At 40.6% G+C, this 19829-nt stretch overlaps 1 protein-coding gene across 2 annotated transcripts in view; it reads left to right on the forward strand.

The window, feature by feature from the left end:
- The window catches only part of LOC132378449 (SH3 domain-binding protein 5-like), a 74186-nt gene that overhangs the window by 43579 nt on the left and 10778 nt on the right, over positions 1 to 19829 (forward strand). Inside the window, exons 4-7 of one of the 2 annotated variants that reach the window (XM_059945375.1) lie at positions 319 to 483; positions 4278 to 4408; positions 4575 to 4617; positions 5525 to 5684. In XM_059945375.1, coding sequence (XP_059801358.1) covers positions 319 to 483; positions 4278 to 4408; positions 4575 to 4617; positions 5525 to 5684 — 499 coding nt within the window. Of the gene's footprint in view, positions 1 to 318; positions 484 to 4277; positions 4409 to 4574; positions 4618 to 5524; positions 5745 to 19829 lie in introns of both variants that reach the window. The other variant, XM_059945374.1, reaches the window with a different exon arrangement.

The raw sequence follows: 19829 nt of genomic DNA on the forward strand, positions 1-19829 counted from the left end.
CCCACAATGGGCTAGAATTTTGACTCAGTGGCCATCAAGTAATGGAGATATATGTCCAGGTCAGGGAGGTGTGTGACTTAGAGAAGATTTTGAGAGATGACTTTCACTGGGGTGGAGTTAACGTGAGCTTGTAAGGTGTGATTGCGTTGCTTTGAAGATTTGTTACAGTGCATCCTGCAGATTGTACACATAGTTTACTCTTGGTGGAAGGAATGGATGTTGTCAGTTGTCCCTCAACCAATCTTGTGACATAATGGCTTCTGATTTTGTGTGTTCTGTCCCCTGAATGATTTTGCTGTTGACTTTACTTCCTGTCAGGCCCAGCTGGAGGCCCAGAAAGCTACCCAGGATTTTCAAAGAGCCACCGAAGTGTTGCGTGCAGCCAAGGAGACGATTGCTCTGGCTGAGCAGAGGCTGCTGGAAGATGAAGAGCGGCAGTTTGATTCTGCATGGCAGGAGATGCTTAATCATGCAACGCAGAGGGTAGGTTAAACCCAAATGTCGCTGGTAAATACCCTGCCTCCATCCCTAGGCCGAGGCTATGGATGATTGATGGTATGGTAATTATCTGAGTATACGGGTATTATCTCCAATTGAGATATAGTAAATGGGGCAGAGGAAATTCATACCCAAAATCTTTAGTTCTTAAGCTTTGGAACACTCTGTTGGCACTCCCATTGCTTCCCTGCTCTGATATCACCCTCATTACAATCAGATATTTATTTTCTCCAGTTGTAGAGTTGAATGTGTTTAGTAAAGAACTGTGAAATCTTCATTGGCTTTCATCAACTGAATGACAAATTATGCCTTCTCAGTAAATGCTCCCGTCAGTGTAAAAACCTTTGTTGAAAGAACACGTTGTTGATCTTGAGGTAGTGAAGTGAGAGTCACATGACCGGATGCCTGGCCCAGAGCCCAGAAATGCTCTTCAAAACTATGGAATCTCCTGGTGTAGAATGGGGCATTCAGTCCATTGTACTCATGGCAGCTCTTTCCAGGATGTGTCCCACACCTGTGCTTTCAGGCAATTCATTTATTCCCAATACATTGCGATAGCACAGATTGCCTCAAGCTCTCTGCTAGAACTCCACAGTTTGCTTACACTCGTGTCCTTGGTTAATGACACTCCTCCCAGTGGCATTGACCCATCCAGGTAATTGTGAATGGAATTCCTTGGACTTTACACCCTCTTCTAGCCTCTGCAAGTCTTTGCTGAGGATATTGCATATCACCTTTGCGCACATTTACTGAATACCTTGTGCTTGTTTGTGGGTATTGCTCCATTTTGGAATCATGCCTTCATTGGCATTCACCCCTTGTCTCAGTCAGTTCCACCAGCATTGTCTGGGGGAGGAAATGTGTGAGGCGGGTGACATCACAAAAGCTCTATGTGCTGACTACTAGCTGCAATTTCTATTGGGTCATCCATTGTAGCTGCCTCTGTATTTCTGATATGCCTCCATTAAGACAAAAGGAAATCTACTGTGTATTAGCTGTCTGTGCCATCTAGCCCCATGTAATTATAACACACAGTATGTCAAGTTCTTAAATTTTTTGTTGGTTTTGTCACATTTTCTGGACTTTATCACTGACTTAGAGAGAAACCTTCATTTCCTATTGGGTCAGTGGGAGGAATTTCCTCCTTTTTTAATATATTGTTTCTCTCTTTTGAGGTTGATGTATCATTACTTTAGTTCATGGACATGTAAAATCCTTAAGGGGATTGATGGGATGGTTAAAGAGTTGAGATTTCCGCTGGCTGACGTGATGAGAACCAGGCTTCACCGTCTCAGAACAAAAGGGGGCAGCTGTTCAGGGAAGAGATTTCCTCTCCCACAGTCTCTACACTGTGTAGACAATTGTCTGCATAAGCATACCCTCGAGGCTTGGCTGCAGAGTGTATTCAAGACAGGTTGAGAGATTTCTTTGGGATTAAAGGAGAAGATTTGTGAAGTGAAGTGGTGCTGAGGTTAAGATCAGTCATGGTCTTACTGAATGGTGGAACAGGCACGAGGCCAAAAGGCACTACTCCAGCTTCCATTTCGTATGTTCTTTCTCATACTCAAAACCGAGTCTTGGACCTTTATTGATGCAAAAATTGATTTGGATCTCCTGAAAATGATCACTTGAAGTCGGATGGAAATGTATTAAAAGCAATTCCATCCTTTTGGGAACTGAATGCGGAGCTCTGGGCACTCGCGTCATCTAAACTAGCCACTCAGTGAGAAGGTATTTTAAGGAATGCGGTGCAGCACATCATAGAGGGAAGATAAGACTGCCATAGAGAGAGTGGAATGGTGGGTAAAGGGGTGTGTCTGGCACTGCACCCGTGATGGACTGGAACTAGTTGGCTTCCTCGTGACGAGTGTTGCCATGGCACCGAGATGAGCAGAGTGGTGATCACTGCATACATCTTCCATCAAAACTGACCCAACCAGTGATCATTCAGAGGTCGCTTCGTGAAACGCTGCTCATTGAACAGTGAGATCGGCAGATGCTGTGTGCAAAGTGTGGACTCGACAGTGTGAGCCTCCAATTACCTCGTGCAAGAGCGTTGGGCTGTCCTCAGAAGCCCCAGCTGAGGAAATGTGGCATGTGACCTCTGATACCATTCGGTGCATCACCGACGCTGGTCAGTGTCACCTGTGCTGAGGTGAATTGGGCAAAAATACTTGGTCTCATTTCCTGATGGGCACAATTTCCCCAAGGAGTAATTTTTTGCATGACCTACCTGAAGTACAGCTATTTTTATGCGTAATTTTCACATAAAGAAATGTGCACACGTATGCCCAACTTCTAGATTTTGCCACTTGGTGTCTATTAAAAAACTCTAATTGAAACTTCGACTCATCACATGTCAAGGGTAAGCTTTCCTGCGCTCAGCATAATTTCCTGTCGGAGCTGAGCAGGAAAGCAGATGTCCACCGCACATCTTGAATGACAATTATTTCATATCTAACCTCTCTTCCTCTGTGGTCTCAGCTGTTGCTTCATGTTGAGGTGAATCTCGACCTAGGGCAATCCTAAACAAGAACAGCTGTCGATGCTGTGAAATGTGGACCACGTTTATTATCGGACTGTTCGATGCTTGGCAAAAGCATCAGCGGCGAAAGAATTCATGAATGTCGATATCCACTCTGTGAATGTAATCCAATGCTTTTGATATTTCAATTTCAGTATATAAGGGTTGAGTAGGGAGACTGCAATGGGAAAACAAAGACTGTGTGATTTTTGCAGCTGATTTGGGAGCCAATATTTAAACCAATGGGTATCTGATAAAGGTGACTTTGTTGGGCAGTGTCTGCAGATCAGGAGAAGAACTGATTTTCCTTCTCTATTTTAAACTGATTATTTCAACCCTTGCTCCTGATCTTTTCCAGTCTCACCTTCACTGTGTGAGGAGCTGACTGGTCTTGCATTCTTTAAAGCTGAGCGCAGTATGTGACACAGTCTTGGTCGGAAACATCAAATGTTTATTCCCCTCCATCGACGCTGTTTGCCCTGATGAGCTCCTCCAGCATTTTGATTGTGCATCTGCCGGAGCTGCCACTCAGCAGAGCTGGTGACCTGGGTCCAATCCTGACCTCTGCTACTGTCTGCGCGGAGAGTCTCCCTGTAATTGTCTGGGCTTTCTTGTTGTGATCACGTTTCCTCCCACCTCTTTAAGACCATAAATCCGTAAGACGCAGGAGCAGAATTAACCCATTCTGCCAATCGAGTCTGCTCTGCCATTCAATCATGGCTGATTTATTATCCTCAATGCCATTCTCCTGCCTTCCCCCCCCATAACCTTTGACAACCTTACTAATCAACAACCCATCAACCTTCACTTTAAGTATGACTTGGCCTCCATGGCCGCCTGTGGCACTGAATTCTGAATTCCAAAGCTTCACCACCTTCTGGCTAAAGAAATTTTTCCTCATTTCGGTTCTCAGTGGATGCCCTTGTATTTGTGTAATGCTAGATGTATGGGTTGGTAGGTGAATCAGCCACTAACAATTGAACAAGTTGTGAATTGAGAAGTAGAATCTGGAGGAAGCTGATGAGAATTTGGAGAGAATCAAAAATTATATTAATATTGGTTTAGTGTACATGGGTAAGTTGATAGAGCAATTCAGTGGCCAAAGGTCCTCTTTTCATGCTTTTCTTTATGAATTTCCAATTACAAATTGATATATCTTTCATGTCTTTTAGGTAATCTGTTTATGGTAGGGCATTTTGTAAATATACTATAAAGCAAATTAGAGTTCACCCAGCTGATTAATTTGCTACACCAGGTTATGGAAGCAGAACAGACCAAGACGAGGAGTGAGCTGTTACATAAGGAAACAGCCCTGAGGTACAATGCAGCAATGAGCAGGATGAAGCAACTGGAGAAGAAACTGAAGCGAGCCATTAATAAATCCAAGTGAGTACTGCAGTCCGGTCCCACCTTAGCCCCCAGCTCTTTGCATGCAGTGTACTCCCCAGCACTCTGTTTCCCACTTAACCCAATTCACGTGGGCTCCGCGGAGTCTTGCTTCTGTGAAAGAATCATCTCAGTTGTAAACTTGAATTTTCTGTCTCTTGTGTAGGCCTTATTTCGAACTGAAAGCCAAGTACTATCTGCAGATGGAGGTGAGCACTTCCATGAAATTCTCTGTGATGTTACTGGAACTGGGTGCTGGTGCTTATAACGGCCAAACCCTGCTGGAGCAGCGAGCTGGGGAAGGATGTTCCAGTTTGCTGCTGTCATCTTTGCTGGATTTTTGAAGCCATGCATAATTGTTAATGTTTCATCAATTTGTGATGTGCTGAATTTGTACCACTTGTGTGAAACCCTTCACAGGGACTGTTAAACCTCTAGACTTGCCTTTATTACAAGTCACTTGGTACTACACAATAGGCAGGTATGCAAAACTGTTAGAAGTCAGAAGTCAGAACTGTTATAATTCCTCCTTGTCATGACGTATTTGAGCTTATGGAATAAGCTAAATGGTTGAAGCAGATAAAACTGATATACCAGTAGAGAGAATTGATGCAGAAATAAGGGCAAAGATATTTGTAGAATGCAGTGTGAAGTGAGAAGATATGGGCAGGAGGGGAGTACAAATGCTTGCAGAGGCATCGAGTCATAAGAGACTATAAATGCTGGGATCTAGAGCAACAAACAATCTTTTTGAGGAGCTCAGCAGGTCAAGCAGTGTCCATGCAAGGAAAGGATTTATTAAAGTTGTAGGTCAAAAGCCAGCTTAAACTGAAATCCTTGCCTCCCACTAATGCTGCTCAACCTGCTGAGCTCCCCCAGCAGATAGTGTGTTGCTCAGTCATAGAGCCAAATCTCTTATTATAAATTTGCTGCATATTTTGTGTAATCTTAGTTAGATTAGTTCAATTAAATCTGTAAAAAAAAAACACTTCCTTCAGTTGACTGTAGCTGTGTATTTAAGATACCAGAATCTTTTGACAGGAAGTGAACTCAGTCCACCAGGCACATTCAACTCACTAGCTGTAAATCAATTGCTGTTTTAAATCCTCTTGATAGCAACTGAAGCAGAATGTGGATGAACTGCAGACCAAGCTGTCGTTGGCCAAGGGAGAGTATAAGGCAGCCCTGAAGAACCTGGAGATGATCTCCGATGAGATTCATGAAAGGAGGCGCTCCAATGTGATTGGACCCAGAGGACGGGGGGTCGGTGCTGAGGGTAATGGAAACTCTGTGGAATTCATATCCAGCCTGAAGACTGACCCTGAAGAGTTATTCAGTGAGTCTGTTTATACCCCTGAAACAGTGTATTTAGCTCTCTGCTTTGGGTGACTTTTATGTTGCCGGAATGTGAACTTTCAACCCACTTCCCATTTTGTACTTTGCTCCTGTCTACTGGGAAACTTCATCTGCACAAAGTACAGTATAATCTCAGTTTTATTAATCATGCTTTTTTTGATCAGAACCTTCCCCTTGATTTGATGGTGCTTTTAAAATGGTTAATGTTTCCCTGATGCTATATCACATTTTGTCAGCCTGGTTAAGTATAGAACTACCCATACTTGTTAGTAGCTTGTGCAGCCTAAATCAGTTGCAATGAGTTGTACCACATCTGCCTGTAGACATTTACATCATAATAAAAGTAAAAATAGCTGGGAATGCTTTGAAGGTCAGACAGCATCTGCAGAAAGAGATAAGGAATCTTAGGTTTGAGATCAAAGAACCTTCTTCATCCCATGAACTGGCAGCTCAGGACCAGTTACAGACCAATGTGCAAGGCAACCTGTTTGAGGACAAGTCGGTCTGCAGGGAAAGCCATGACACTCCCACCTCTGAATCAGGTTTGAGCCTCGTTTCAGAGGCAAGCTTCTAAATGCCTCTGATGCTTGAGTGCTAATGGATTGGTATACCACACGAGTTGCTGACTGTTGGCCAGGAAACTACACAGAAGCCCACTCAATCCTGTACGTGATTCTGTGTTTTTTTTTGTTTTTGGGTGTCTGGATCAATAGTTCTACCTCAAACAACATTGCTGAATCAAAATAAAACCCTACCCTTTCACTTATGTGCAAATTAGACACTAAATTTTCAGTAATAATTCATTAGCTGCACATCATTTGGGATATGTAAAGATCATAAAAGGGGTTACGGAAAGGTGAACAGCAGAAAGGTCTTTACTTAGATATCAGGAAGAGAGCATTTCCTGACAGTGCTGTATTCCATCAGATTTTAATTGACTTTTTAAATAATGAAGCCTGAAGATACACACTCAATGTTTTAGTAACAGCTTCTTCCCCTTTCCCATCAGATTTTTGAACAGTCCATGAACCCATGAACACTACCTCACTATCTTAATCTCTTCTAACATTGCTTATTTATCTATTTTTTATATTTCTAATTCTGAAACACTAATAATTGAAAATAAAAATTCCAAAATAGATTTTAATCTTCAATATTTAAAAGATGTTTTATTTTTGTGTGGTTTGGAGTTAGAATTTTAATTTCATTGTGCATAAAGAGGAAAAAAAAATCTTACGTTGGAGTTCAAATGCAATTGGACTTCAAAATGATGAGATCAAACTGACAGCACATTTTCATTTGGATGATTTGTAGAATTTACTGGCATTTGAGTCACCGTCAGATCCAATTAACTATTCAATGCCAATTTGAAATAAAAAAATCTGACCACAAAGCTTGATTATTTAATTGTAGCCACTCACTTGTCACTATGATGCGGGATAGCAGAAATAGTGATAATATACAAAAGGACAGGGTTGTGAACAAATTCTTGTTGATCGTTAAGGCAATTATCAGTGGTCAATAGTCAGTGCCTTGCTGATCCTCACCATGATATAATTGTAACAACTCACATTCATGCAGAGTCCTTAATGTAGAAAAGCATTCCAAAGAGATTTGGAAAATGGGCAATGCCACACGAGAGATTAAGAGAAGTGATAAAATTATTATCTTAAATATGAAGGGATAATGATGTGTCATTCATCTTAATACTTGGACATTGTGAATCATTCATGTGACTTTAGACAAATGAAACTATTTTGTTTTGCTTTGAATTACTTTCTATAGTTCAGCATCTCAAACACAACTACACAAATCATTTTTGTTCACTCTTTTACATAATTTGTCTAATTATAATCAATCATCATTCTGTTGCACACCAAAGATCTTTTTGTGTGTAGTTTAATAACAATGTGTTATGTTGTATTAATCTACCCACGAGGAAACAATGAAGTCAGTAATCCTGATGACTCAATCTTTTGTCTCAAATTTAGAATGACTCCGTGTTAACATAGCTATTCTAAATAAAATGTTTGTGCTTTCTGTTCCTACTAATGGACCTGTTGTCTCAGCTGACATGTCTTCTGCGGCGCTGGCCACTGATAGAGATGACATCTTTCAGGGAGAGGTTATATGGACTCCCCTCATAGAATTCCGTGGGTCATATGAGGAAGTTCAGAGGACTACATATCCCTGAAAAATAGAGAATCTGGTTTCAGTTGTGGAATTTGTTTTTATGTGGCATCAGTGCATTGTAATACATAATAATAAAAACTAGAAATTACAGTAGGAAGTATATAGATAATTAAAGTAAATAAATAGTTTAAAAAAAAGAGGAAAAATACTGAGGTAGTGTTCATGGGTTCATTTTCCATTCGAAGGGGAAGAAGCTGTTCCTGAAATATTGAGTGCATGGCTTCAGGCTCCTGTACCACCTCCTTGATGGTAGCAATGAGAAGAGGGCATGTCCTGGGTGATTGGGTCCTTAATGATGGATGCTGCGCAAGTCCAGTAAAGAGTTCAAAAAAGCAGCAAGTCTTTCAGTGTGAGTCTTTGATTGGACTACTGTGCAGATGCGGTAGAGGCAATTCCACGCTAGCCCAGCAAAGAGCTTTAAAAACTCACTCTCCATTAAAAAGGGGTACTGTCTGTGGAGTGGTCATTGTGGGATCTTTTGTTGTCAGAGTGTTAAGGCTTTGGCTCAACAGGGCTTTGTCAAGAACAGGTGGAGGCAAGGTAAATAGGTTAGTTCATTCCTTATTTCTTATTTCTTCTTTCTTATTTAATTCTTGAGAGAATAGGGGTTTTGTCTACAGAGCCAGTGTTGGAATTCCTACTGCAATTTGACAGGGAGAAGCATAAGTCGCATGTGTCAGTACCACAATGGAGTGAAGGGACTTGCAGAGGCGTGAGAAAGGAATGTTTCCAGGTGGATTGGAGAAGGATACTGGTGAGGAAGACAGCTGAGCAGAAGTGGCTGAAGTTTCTGGGAATGGATCGCAAGGCACAGGGTAGATATGTCCCACAGAAGAAGTAGTTCTCAAATAGCAGTGGTAGGCAATTATGGCTGACAAGGGAAGTTAAGGACTGCATTAAAGCCAAGGAAAGGGGTTGTAAGGTAGCAAAAGTGAGTGGGAGGTTTTTAAAATCCAATGAAAGGCAACTAAAAAAGCTATAAGAAGAGAAAAGATGGAATATGAGGGCAAACTAGCCAATAATATAAAGCAGGAAACTAAAAGATTTTTCAGTTATTTAAAAGTAAACAGGAGGTAAGAGTTGATATTGGACTACTAGAAAATGATGCTGGTGAGGTAGTAATGGGGGACAAAGGTGAACTTAGTGTGTACTTTCCATCCTTCTTCACTGTGGAAGACACGAGCAGTGTGCCAGAGGTCTGTGAGTGTCTGGGAGCAGGAGTGAGTGCCATCACTATTACGAAGGAAAGAGTGCTAGGTAAGCTCAAAGCTCTTAAAGTGGATAAGTCACCTTGACCAAATGGACTACATACAAGAGTTCTGAGAGAGGTTGCTGAAGAGATCATGGTCATGATCTTTCAAGAATCACTTGATTCTGGCATGGTCCTGGAGGACTGGGAAATAGCGAATGTCACTCCACAATTTAAGAGGGAGGAACACAAAAGAGAGGAAATGATAGGCCAGTTAACCTAAGTGGTTGGAAAAATGTCAGAGTCTATTATTAAGGATGAGGTTTCGGGGTAGTTTGAGACTAATGATAAAATAAGTCAAAGTCAGCATGGTTTCTGTAAAGGAAAATCTTGCCTGTTAGAATTCTTTGATGAAGTAACCAGTAGGGTGGACAACGGAGAGGCAGTGGATGTCATTTACTTGGATTTTCAGAAGGCATTTGACAAGGTACCACACATGAGGCTGCTTAACAAGATAAAATCCTATGGCATTACAGGATAGATACTGGCATGGATAGGGGAATGGCTGACAAGCAGGAGGCAGTGAATGGGAATAAAGGGGGCCTTTTCTAATTGGCTGCTATTGACTAATGATGTTCCTCAGGGGTCAGGATGGGACCGCTACTTTTCACATCGTTTATCAACGATTTAGATAATAGAATTGATGGCTTTGTGGCAAATTGTGATACAAAAATGGAAGGGTAGGTAGTGCTGAGGAGGCAAAGCAATGCAGTAGGACTTAAGACCAGTTGGAAGAGTGGACAAGAAAGTGGCAGATGGAATACAGTGTTTGGAAATATATGATAATGAATTTTGGTAAAAGGAACAATAGTTCGGACTATTATCTAAATGGGAAGAAAATTCAAACATCAGAGGTGCAGAGGGACTTGGGAGTCCTTGTGCAAGACTCCCAGAAGGTTAATTTCCAGGTTGAGTCTGTGATAAAGAAGGCAAATGCAATGTTGGCATTTATTTCAAGGAGATAGAATATAAAAGCAAGGAGGTAACGCTAAGGATTTATAAGACACGAGTCAGGTCGCACTTGGAGTATTGTCAGCAGTTTTGGGTCCCATATCTCAGAAAAGATGTGTTGTCATTGGAGAGTCCAGAGGAGGTTCACGAGGATGATTGCGGGAATGAAGGGTTAACATATGAGGAGAGTTTGGCAGCTTTAGCCCTGTACTCACTGGAATTTAGGAAGAATGCGTGGGGTTCTCATTGAAACGTACTGAATGTTGAAAGGACTAGATAAGGTAGATGTCAAGAGGATGTTTCCTATGGTGGGGGTATCCAGAAATACAGCCTCAAAATTGAGGGTGACCTTTTAGAACAGAGGTAAGGAGGAATTTTTCTTTAGCCAGAGAGTGCTGGATCTGTGAAATGCTCTGCCACAGACTGTGGTGGAGGCCATCTCTGTGGCTATATTTAAGGTGGAAGTTGATAGTTTTCTGATTGGTCGGGGCCTCAAAGGATATGGCAAGAAGGCAGGTGTAAGGGGTTGAGTGGAATCCGGGACCAGCCATGATGGAATAGTAGTGTTTACAACTCTCTGCAGCTTTTCCCGATCCTGTGCAGTGGTCCCTCCACTCCAGACGGTGATGCAACCGGGCAGACTGCTTTCCACGGCATATTTGTAGAAATTCGCATTTGATGACATTCCAATACTCCTCAAACTCCTAATAAATATAGGCGCTGTTGTGCCTTATTGTAATTACATCAATATGTTGGGCCCAGGATAGATCCTCAGAGATGTTGACACCCGCAGGAACTTGAAACTGCTCACCCTTTCTACTACTGATCCCTCAAGTGGTGTGTGTTCCCCTAACTTCCTCTTGCTGAAGTCTGCAGTAAGTTCCTTGTTCTTACTGACGTTGAGGGCAGGTTTGTTGCTGCGACACTACTCAACGAGCTGATCTGTCTTTACTCCTGTACACCACCTTATCACCAATAGTCGGCAAATTTGCAGATGGCGTTAGAGCTGTGCTCGAGCCATACAGTCGTGGGTGTAAAGAGAGTAGAGCAGTGGGCTAAGCACGCATCCCCGAGTTGCGCCAGTGTCGACTGTCAGCGAAGAAGAGCTGCTTTTACTGATCCACACGCACTGTGGTCTCCTGGTGAGGAGGTTCAGAGGCTCAGGCTTTGGAGCTTGTGGATTAGAACTGAGGGTATGATTGTGTTGCACACTGAGATGTAGCCAATAAACAGCTGGCTACGTGTGTACCACTACTGTCCATGTGATTTAAGGCTGAGTGGAGAGTTAGTGAGATTGCATCCACTGTAGGCCTATTGTGGCAATAGTCGAATTGCAGTGGGTCCGGGTCCATGCTTAGGCAGGAGTTGATCTAGCCATGACCAGCCTCTCAAAGCACGGGGTGATAATCGTTGAGGCAGCTTACCCTGCTCTTAAAGATGTATCTTTAAAGACTATTTGTCACAATTAATGGTGGTAGAAACATCTATAGATAGAGCAGAAAATATTTTAAGACAATACTTGTGATTTAAAAAAAACCTTCCAGGAGCTCTGGGATGGTTTTGAAGTACTTTATAACTTAGGGATATAGCAACCAGTTTGTCCATAGCATAGTCCAGTTAAAAAACATGTGGTAATGACTAAATGATTAGATTTAGGTGGGTAACGTAATTGGTCAGAAAGCCTCTCTTTTACATCCACCGAGACAGACAGGCAGGCAGGTCTTTAGTTTAACCCGTTTTCTCTATGCCTCTGAAAAGGGACTTCCTGAATACAACACTGGTGTATCTGCTTGGATTTCTGGAATCCATTAATTCTCCTGCTTCAAAGCCATAAATGCAATTGAGCCAAGACTGGCTGGGTTGTGATTCGGACTGGTGTGAATCACAGTCATACCATCTCTCGTGCCCAGAAATGCTAACCTCTGGTTAATTCTGTACGTCCTTATTCAATATGCTTTGTTTTTGTCTTGTATAATGTTTAACCTTTGTGTCAAAAATACTTTTATTCCTCATTGAGTCATTCTTATCCAGACAGCTAAAGCTATTCTATTGAGCTCTGTGTCTGCTCCGGTGCAGAGTGTAAGCAGCATCTTCGATATGTATTATTGAAATTACTTATCAGACAATGTGAATTAGACTTTGCTCCCAAGATACTTCTGGATGATATTTACTTGGTGCTCTGACAAATATTAGCGGATGAGAGCTGGCTGGAACATGAGAATGATATTAGTTTAATTAGCAGGAGAAAAGAGACCATGCTTGAACATATTTTTATAGACATGGTGTCTCCTGTTATCTACCTCTGAGACACCTCCACCAGGAGAACTGACATCCCCACACACACCCACTCAAGCCCTCGATGGAATTTTGTATGTGTTAATGAAATTACCTCACTCCTCATATAATCAGTTTGCTTATCTTCTCATGGAAGCCCATATTTTGTTTTCTCTTCTTGAGCAGTGGGGTGACACTTGCTTTCTTTCAACCTGTGAGAAACAGTCAAGCTCTTCCACTTATTTCCCTGCAGCCTGTTCTCTCACACCCCTGAGAGAACCTTGATTCTCTTACCGCTCACCATTGTCAAGGTGAGAAATACAACACAGACCATTAACCATCCATTTATATTAATCCTTTGTTTCTGATTCTTCCCACATTCTCTTCTTAGGCATAACCACTTACCTACACACTGCAATACTTCCCAAATATGTCATTGCAAGTTGGCGGAAACTGGAACACACTGGGAGGCCTCAAAGGGTGACGTGTGAAAACTCCACACTCAAAGCACCAGTGGTCAGGACTGAACCTGGGCAACTGAAGCATTGAGCTGTCAAAGGATAAATTAACCCGTATTTTTCCCAATATTAATCCTATTTGTGATAGATGTAATACAGAACTCAGGAGGCCACCTTAACTCACATATTTTGGTCTTCTATAAAGTTGGAGAATTTTTGGAAAGATGTTTTTAAAACCTTATCAAAAGTGCTGGATTTGGATTTACAACCAAACTTATTTACAGCTATTTTTGGGATTATTCCATTGGAAGCAGGATATATTCCTGCTTCTGCTCAGCGGATGATAGCCTTTTCAACCTTATTGGCTAGGAAAGCCATTTTGCTTAAATGGAAGGACCCTACCCCTCCTACCGCCTTTTATTGTGTTACGTATTCAGGCAACAATAAATATATGAGATCGGCAAGGGTTTCTTATAACAAACAACACGTTTATTAAACACAGAAAACAAACCCCCCCAAAAGTAAACAAACACTACCGTAACCGGAAACAGCTGCTGAGCGGCAGCCCAAACAGTTCATAAAGTGATATTCCAAAACAGTTCTTTAAAGTGGTATTGCCAAAAGTTCGATATGCTCACAGTCCATTTAAAAGGAGAGACTTTATAGGACGATTTAGGTTCTCTTTCACGTCGCTTGCTTTGATCCCCGACGTCGAACTTCCCACGAAGAATTCACGAAACAGAACGGCTTAAAGGCACTGACCTTTCCTTCTCCACTACCTTCAATCCTTTCTAGTTAAACCTAGGGATTAACACGAAGATAGTCAACGAAATCCTTCCAAATAAGGATCAAACAAAGGTCGCCCCCGTTTCACCGTAGAAAGCGATTCTCCTCGATCTTTAACTTCCAACTTCCAATCTTCACTCTCCACTAATTTCGAACTAACAGAATCATAAAGAACCTGCTGGCAATGACCTTTTAAAATTTAGCATTAAATAAAAACTTCATCCTTCAGCTAAACTGCGTCATCACTTCAAACACGCAGTGGCATGAAGTCTACCTGGCAAATCCAGCCACGAACTGCCCCTCCTCACAAGGTGGGGTCTACCTTTTATAACCTGTAAAAAAAAAACCGTCACATGATCTCTACTGGCGGGAAAATCACGTCATTCCACCATCACAAGACCATCACCTCAAGTCCAGTACAGCTTCAACCCCAGTCACATGACAAGGGCTCCACTGTCATGTGTCACAAGTACGTAACACCTCCCTCCAAAAAAACATTTTTGGTCTGACAAGAACAAAAATTTTTAACAATTGCTTACAAGAAAAACAAAGGTATAAATTTTATAACATATACAATACACAACACCATCATATAACAGCTTATAGCTTACAATACAGTAGGAGTGTTACAATTGAAAAAAAAACCACACCATAAAAAAAATAAAGTGTACATTCAACATCGAGATAAACAATCAGCAACCACATTATCTTTAACTTTAATATGAGTTATCATAATATTGTACTCTTGTAACATCAAACTCCAATTTAATAATCGTCTGTTTTTGTTTTTCATCTTACTCAGAAAACTAACGGATTATGATCAGTGTAAACAATAAGTGGTTTTTGAGTTGTACTAACATATACCTCAAAATATTCCAAAGCTAAAACAAGAGATAACAATTCTTTCTCTATTGTCGAATAATTTCTTTGATGCTTATTAAATTTCTTAGAAAAGTAAGCTACTGGATGATCAACCTCATCACCCTCATTCCTTTGCATTAATACTGCTCCTGCAGCCTCATCACTAGCATCCACAGCCAATGAAAAAGGTTTTTCAAAGTCAGGTGCCTTAAGCACAGGTTGTTGACATATCATTGTTTTCAATTTTTCAAATGCTTCTTGACAAGGCACCGTCCGTACAAACTTCTCATTCTTCCGCAGAAGGTTAGTTAATGGAAGGGCAACATTAGCAAAATTCTTACAAAATTTCCGATAATATCCTACCATTCCCAAAAACCTTCTGAGAGTCTTTTTCCCCGTTGGAGTGGGAATCTCTAAAATTGCCTGAACTTTTGCCTGAACAGGAGCTACCTTACCTTGACCCACAACATAACCAAGGTAAGTCACAGTGGCATGTCCAAATTCACTCTTAGCTAAATTAATAGTTAAGTTAGCTTTTGAAAGCCTTTCAAACAATTTCTCCATCGCAATAATGTGTGCTTCCCAAGTATTATTTCCTGTCACTAAATCATCAATATAAGCATCAGTATCTTTCAATCCCTGAATCACAAAGTTAATCATCCTCTGGAAAGTACCTGGGGCATTCTTCATCCCAAATGGAAGAACATTATACTCATATAACCCAGATGGAGTTACAAATGCAGAAATCTCTCTACCTCTGTCCGTTAATGGAACACACCAATACCCTTTCAATAAATCAATCTTTGTAAGGAACTTTGCCTTTCCAACTTTATCTACACAATCATCTACTCTAGGAATTGGATATGCATCTGTTTTCGTTACAGCATTCACCTTCCTATAATCCATACAAAACCTAATGCTACCATCTGGTTTTGGCACCATAACACATGGCGAACTCCAATTCGAGTTAGAATGTCTAATGATATTATTCTCTAACATATATTCAATTTCTTTCTCAGCAAGTTCACATTTTTCCATGTTCATCCTATATGGATGTTGTTTAATAGGTTTGGCATCCCCAACATCTACATCATGTGAAGCTATAGTAGTCCTTCTTGGAACATCTGGAAACAACTCCTTATATTTAAAAATCAACTCCCTCATCTGTTGTCTCTGCTCTAACTGTAAATGTGCTAATTTTTCATCAATATTTTCCAGAATGGTTGAATTTGGTAACCTAACAGAAACATTGTTGGATTTAGAATGAAAGTCAGATGAATCATCTATCATGTTCCTAGTTAAATCAAACTCATTCTCACTAACCACAACAGTCACAGTATCAGATTGTTTCTCAAAATACGGTTTCAACATATTTATATGGCAAAGTTGTGTTGACCTTCTACGATCTGGAGTTTTTACCACGTAATCCACATCATTGATTTTAGACACAATTTCATAAGGACCATGAAATCTAGCTTGTAAAGGATTTGTCTGCACTGGGAAAAGAACCAACACCTTATCTCCAGACTTAAACATCCTCATCCTAGCTTCTTTATCATACCAAGTCTTCATTTTCTCCTGAGCCAACTTTAAATTTTCCTTAGCTAAGCTACAAGCTTTATGTAACCTGTCCTTAAATTTCAACACATAGTCTAACAAATTAGTGTGTACTTCCTTATTAATCCACTGTTCTTTCAACAAAGCTAAAGGTCCTCTAACTCTATGCCCAAACACAAGTTCAAATGGACTAAAACCTAAAGATTCCTGTACCAATTCCCTTACTGCAAATAAAAGTAAGTTTATCCCCTCATCCCAGTCACTTTCATTTTCCACACAAAATGTCCTAATCATATTCTTGAGGGTAGAATGAAACCTCTCCAAGGCACCTTGCGATTCTGGATGGTATGCAGACAAAGTGATTTGCTTAGCACCCAATTTATAAACTATCTGTTGAAACAATCCAGACATAAAATTACTGCCTTGATCAGTTTGTATCTCCTTAGGTAATCCAAAATAAGTAAAAAAATTTATAAGGGCCTTTGTCACAGTCTTAGCTTTTATATTCCTAAGTGGTACTGCCTCTGGAAACCTAGGCGAAGTACACATGATAGTCAACAAATACTGATAACCAGTTTTTGTCTTTGGTAATGGACCAACACAATCTACAATAACTTTAGAAAATGGTTCACCAAATGCTGGGATAGGTTGTAATGGAGCTACTGGTGTAACCTGGTTTGGTTTACCCACAATCTGACAAGTATGGCACATTTTACAAAACATCGCCACATCTTTTCTTAGACCAGGCCAGTAAAAATGTTTTAAAATCTTGTCCACAGTTTTCCTTACCCCTTGATGTCCACCTAAAGGCACACTATGAGCTAAAGTCAAAATCTCATTTCGATAAGCTTTTGGAACAACTACCTGGTAAACAACATTCCAATCTTCACTTGCAGGAATTGTAGGCGATCTCCACTTCCTCATCAACACTCCTTTTTCCAAGTAATATCCTACTGGCACCTTCTCAATTTCACTATCTAGTAAAGCCTGCTCTCTTAATTTTATAATCTCAGAGTCTCTATTCTGCTCTGCTATCATCTCCTTCCTAGACAAAGATAAATCTTTATAGTCAGACTTACTCCCAGAATCTTGTTCAAACAACGAAGATAAGAAAGTCTCTGACACATCCTCAAAACTCGAATCCTGAGTTGAACAGTCCTGAGTAACAACCTCATTCTGCGCATCAATTTTTTTAGCCATAGCTCTAGTCACAACACAGGAAGAATCTGTGTTAGAATTCAACTCTGGTTCCTCTGACTCCATTATCAAATGCACTTCAGGAAAAACTTGTCCACCTGCCAAGTCATTACCTAACAATAAAGAAATACCCTTCACAGGTAAGCTATGCTGTAATCCTACTTTAACAAATCCTGTAACTAACCCTGACTTTAAATTTACTTTATGTAAATGTACAGCATAAAATCACTTCCAACACCTCTTATGTAATTTACCTCACCAGTATCAGACTCTTCATTAAACTTCAACACACTGTCTAACATCAGTGATTAAGAAGCACCAGTATCCCTAAGGATTTTTATCGGCACCAGAGTAGATCCTTCCTACAAGGATACAAACCCTTCAGTTATAAAATGATCATATCCCTTTCTAACTTGGTCAGACTCTAACAAAGCCTCATTTGTTTTTATCAAACCCTGTAACTTTACAGGTGCTTCAGTATGTTGCACACAAGCATCTGGAACTGCTTCCTTCTCTTTCTTTTTCATTTTGAAACAGTTAGCTATTACATGGCCAGGCTTCTTACAATAGTTACAAGTAAGACCAAACTGTCTTTCCTTCACAGGCTTTCCTTTCTCATTAACCTCCGATTTAATTTCAGATTTACCTGGAGTCTCCATGTTATTTTTCCTCTTAAAAATTCTGCCCTGAGGAAATTTGTTCTTATGGATCAAAACATACTCATCAGCTAATCTAGCACAGTCCTGCAATTTATCAGTATCCTTCTCATTTAAGTAGGTCCTTACTTCAACAGGAATGCTTCTTTTAAATTCCTCCATTAAAATCAGCTCTCTCAATGTATCATAGTCCCCATTTACATTTTTAGAAGAAACCCATCTCTCAAAACACATAGCTTTATCATAGGCAAATTCCACATAAGTTTTTTCCACAGATTTTTTCAAACTTCTGAATCTTTCCCTATATGCTTCTGGGACTAACTCATATGCGTTTAAAATATGCCTCTTTACAATATCATAATCAAGAGCTTGTGCAGCTGTTAAAGCTGTGTAAACTTGTTGTGCTTTGCCTTTAATTACACTCTGTAACAACACTGACCATTTATCTTTCGGCCACTCTGACATCCGAGCAATAGCTTCAAAATGTTGAAAATACCTTTCCACTTCTGTTTCACTAAATGGAGGGACCAAATTAATTTCTTGACTAGCAACAAACGTTTTTTTAGAACCAGAAGACTGATTTCCAGACCTTAATTCCTCCATTGCATATGCAAATTCCCTCTTCTTTTGTTCCGCCTCCAATTTACCTCTCCAAATCAGCTTTACTTTGTTCCAATTTCATTTGTTCGATTTGCAACTGCATCTCCAGATTACTTATTTGAAACGACTCTAAAATCGATTCATTAAAAACACCCGAATCCACATAGTGTGACGCGATTTTCCTCTGTATCACAGCCTTAGATGTAATCTGCAAAATACCTTTAAGTTGCAATCTACTAGCTATCTCAAACACCTCAGTTTTCTTCCCCTTCGCCAACACCTCCGCAGCTGGCGGAGCCAGAAACTCATCAATATTCATTGCTGCCGAATCCCACAACAAGCCAAACAAAAGAACCGAGTAATCCCCGTTTCCAAAACACCGATTTAAAAGTCAGCAAGCATTTAAACACAAAAGATTCAATCCAGACGCAGCCCCCATATTTAATGTTACGTATTCAGGCAACAATAAATATATGAGATCGGCAAGGGTTTCTTATAACAAACAACACGTTTATTAAACACAGAAAACAAACCCCCCCAAAAGTAAACAAACACTACCGTAACCGGAAACAGCTGCTGAGCGGCAGCCCAAACAGTTCGTAAAGTGATATTCCAAAACAGTTCTTTAAAGTGGTATTGCCAAAAGTTCGATATGCTCACAGTCCATTTAAAAGGAGAGACTTTACAGGACGATTTAGGTTCTCTTTCACGTCGCTTGCTTCGATCCCCGACGTCGAACTTCCCACGAAGAATTCACGAAACAGAACGGCTTAAAGGCACTGACCTTTCCTTCTCCACTACCTTCAATCCTTTCTAGGTAAACCTAGGGATTAACACGAAGATAGTCAACGAAATCCTTCCAAATAAGGATCAAACAAAGGTCGCCCCCGTTTCACCATAGAAAGCGATTCTCCTCGATCTTTAACTTCCAACTTCCAATCTTCACTCTCCACTAATTTCGAACTAACAGAATCATAAAGAACCTGCTGGCAATGACCTTTTAAACTTTAGCATTAAATAAAAACTTCATCCTTCAGCTAAACTGCGTCACTTCAAACACGCAGTGGCATGAAGTCAACCTGGCAAATCCAGCCACGAACTGCCCCTCCTCACAAGGTGGGGTATACCTTTTATAATCTGTAAAAAAAAACCCGTCACATGATCTCTACTGGCGGGAAAATGACGTCATTCCACCATCACCTCAAGTCCAGTACAGCTTCAACCCCAGTCACATGACAAGGGCTCCACTGTCATGTGTCACCAGTATGTAACAATTGGCTTTC

The sequence above is a fragment of the Hypanus sabinus genome, chromosome 20 (genome assembly GCF_030144855.1).
Source record: "Hypanus sabinus isolate sHypSab1 chromosome 20, sHypSab1.hap1, whole genome shotgun sequence".
In the NCBI taxonomy this organism is placed as follows: Eukaryota; Metazoa; Chordata; class Chondrichthyes; order Myliobatiformes; family Dasyatidae; genus Hypanus; species Hypanus sabinus.